The sequence below is a fragment of the Contarinia nasturtii genome, unplaced genomic scaffold (genome assembly GCF_009176525.2).
Source record: "Contarinia nasturtii isolate CC-2019 unplaced genomic scaffold, AAFC_CNas_1.1 Cnas_scaffold_4059, whole genome shotgun sequence".
Taxonomy (NCBI): Eukaryota; Metazoa; Arthropoda; class Insecta; order Diptera; family Cecidomyiidae; genus Contarinia; species Contarinia nasturtii.
The window spans coordinates 1,061-3,198 of NW_022201355.1; the positions used below are offsets into that span (position 1 = coordinate 1,061).

The 2,138-nt window shown below is 34.4% G+C and overlaps 1 protein-coding gene across 1 annotated transcript; it reads right to left on the minus strand.

The window, feature by feature from the left end:
- Positions 1-357: 357 nt before the first annotated feature.
- On the minus strand, positions 358-2,005 carry LOC116350278 (ankyrin repeat domain-containing protein 29-like; the record flags this gene model as incomplete). The annotated part of the gene is made up of 6 exons (XM_031782030.1): positions 358-456; positions 522-620; positions 698-796; positions 870-968; positions 1,734-1,835; positions 1,907-2,005. Coding segments are annotated over 6 exons (597 nt in total), but the record flags the coding sequence as incomplete, so codon positions are not given.
- Positions 2,006-2,138: the final 133 nt, after the last annotated feature.

The following is a 2,138-nucleotide window of genomic DNA, read 5'->3' on the forward strand; positions in this document are numbered from 1 at the left end:
CAAAGTCAGAATTTGAATTGAGTTTTTGGAAGAAGATTTATCGAGTTAACAAATTTTGGCAACACGCCACAGGACACAGGACACAGGTCACAGGTCACAGGTCACAGGACACATCACACACAGCGACGCACATTAATATGCCCCAAAATCATCTCCAATCGTGTTTTCTACATTAAATATGCATAGAAAACATGTTTTGGGATGACTTTAATTTTTTGGCCTAATACAATACCTTCCCTACACTAGGTGTGCGGAAAAGTAATAAGTTATAAATGAATTTTGTGGATCACAGTGCGGAAAAGTTCATCTTACGTATGTAAGACATTTTATTTAAAGATTCATTTAATTTAAAATTACCTTCCATAGCAGCTGCATGTATTGGTGCAAAGCCGTCCTTTCTTCTAATGTTCACATCTGCACCTTTTTCGATTAATATTTCAACGACACGGTCATGATCTTAATTTGATTAAAAAAACATATTCTCACATACATTTATTGAATATATTTAAATTTTTGATTACCTTTTAATGTGGCCAAGTAAATTGCACTTTCTTCGGGGATATTTTTTAAATTAATATCAGCACCATTTCTTATCAACAGTTCAACTACATCAGATTGACCTGAAGGAAAAGATATAGAAACATTTATTTGCATTTTGACGATTTGACAGAAGTGACATCAATTTCAATTGTACTACCTTTGTACGAAGCCATAAGCAAAGGCGTCGATCCTTCGTTATTTAGACTGTTAACATTAGTCCCCTTTTTAAGCAACAAATCCACAATTCGCTCATGGCCTACGAAAATGATTTTGATATAAATATTTTTTAACTTCTGTTATCTATAGAAAATTAATTGATTTTAAATTACCTTCCTGAGCAGCTCCATGAATTGGTGCAGATCCGCTGTTTTTTCTAATGTTTACATCTGCACCGTTTTCGATTAATATTTCAGCGACACGCTCATGACCTTAATTTGATTAAAAGAATCATTATCTTACAAACATATTTATTAGAAATACACTGCCAATGTACAGTTTGCCCCCACATTTCTACATGTACGATTGACAATTGGTTGGGAACATTGCTTTTTTTCCAATATAGTCATACGATTGTATGTGCAGTTGGCAGAACTTCTCTCATTTTTCGGCATTTATTTTGAAACGTCAAAAGTGTACGTAGAAAAGTTGGCGACTTTACTTGGAAGTAATGCTTGATGTTCGATGCATAAACAAGTGACATTTAAAAAAATATTTTCAACCCTCAGGGATCGGCAGAAAAACTAACCAATTTAATCAAAATGGTAGGTTTTGAACTGAGCTATAGCGACTATTACTTGAAAATTCATGGAAATACACAGATATATATTCAGTAGTTCGTTGTACTAGAGCTACTATTCAGTATTCACAATTCCGTCGGACGTCCGAGAACTGTTCGGACATAGAGGTAGCCACTGACAACAATTTGTCCGACTTTTTATGGTTCGGGCACATTTTTGTCCGAGAAAAGCTCGGACATTCGGACATGCAATAGGCACGGACATTTCATTTTTTTTTTGTACTGACATTGATTCAAATCGTTGAACATCATTTGAGAGTAAATGAAAAACTACACATAGTATTCGTTGCAGAGCCTTGAGTTATGTCACATTTACAGAAACCAACAAACAAACCGAAAACAATTTTAAAGCTTGATGAATGATGATACATCAAGCAATATACTTGCTTTTTGTTACCTTCAAAAGAAGCTATATAAAGCGGGCTATCGCCGAATTGACTAACTTTAGCATTGACATCAGCACCATTTCTTATCAGCAACTCAACTACATTAGATTGATCTGGAGAAAAATAGATTAAAACATATTTGCCATTGTATTTTGTCAATGCGATGAACTGAGTATGAACTTACTTTTTAGCGCCGCAAAATATAAAGGTGTAGCACCGTAACTATTTTTGATATTAACATCTACTCCATTTCTTATTAATTCTTCGATTTCCTGTATATTGCCTGCGTAAATAAAAAAGAACTTACATACGTAGGTCTAACTTTTCCGCACTGTTTTCAAATTTCTTTCTTTACCGAACGAATATTTATTTCCCAAAAGATATTGAACATACACAGCTGCGCTCCACCGAACTCC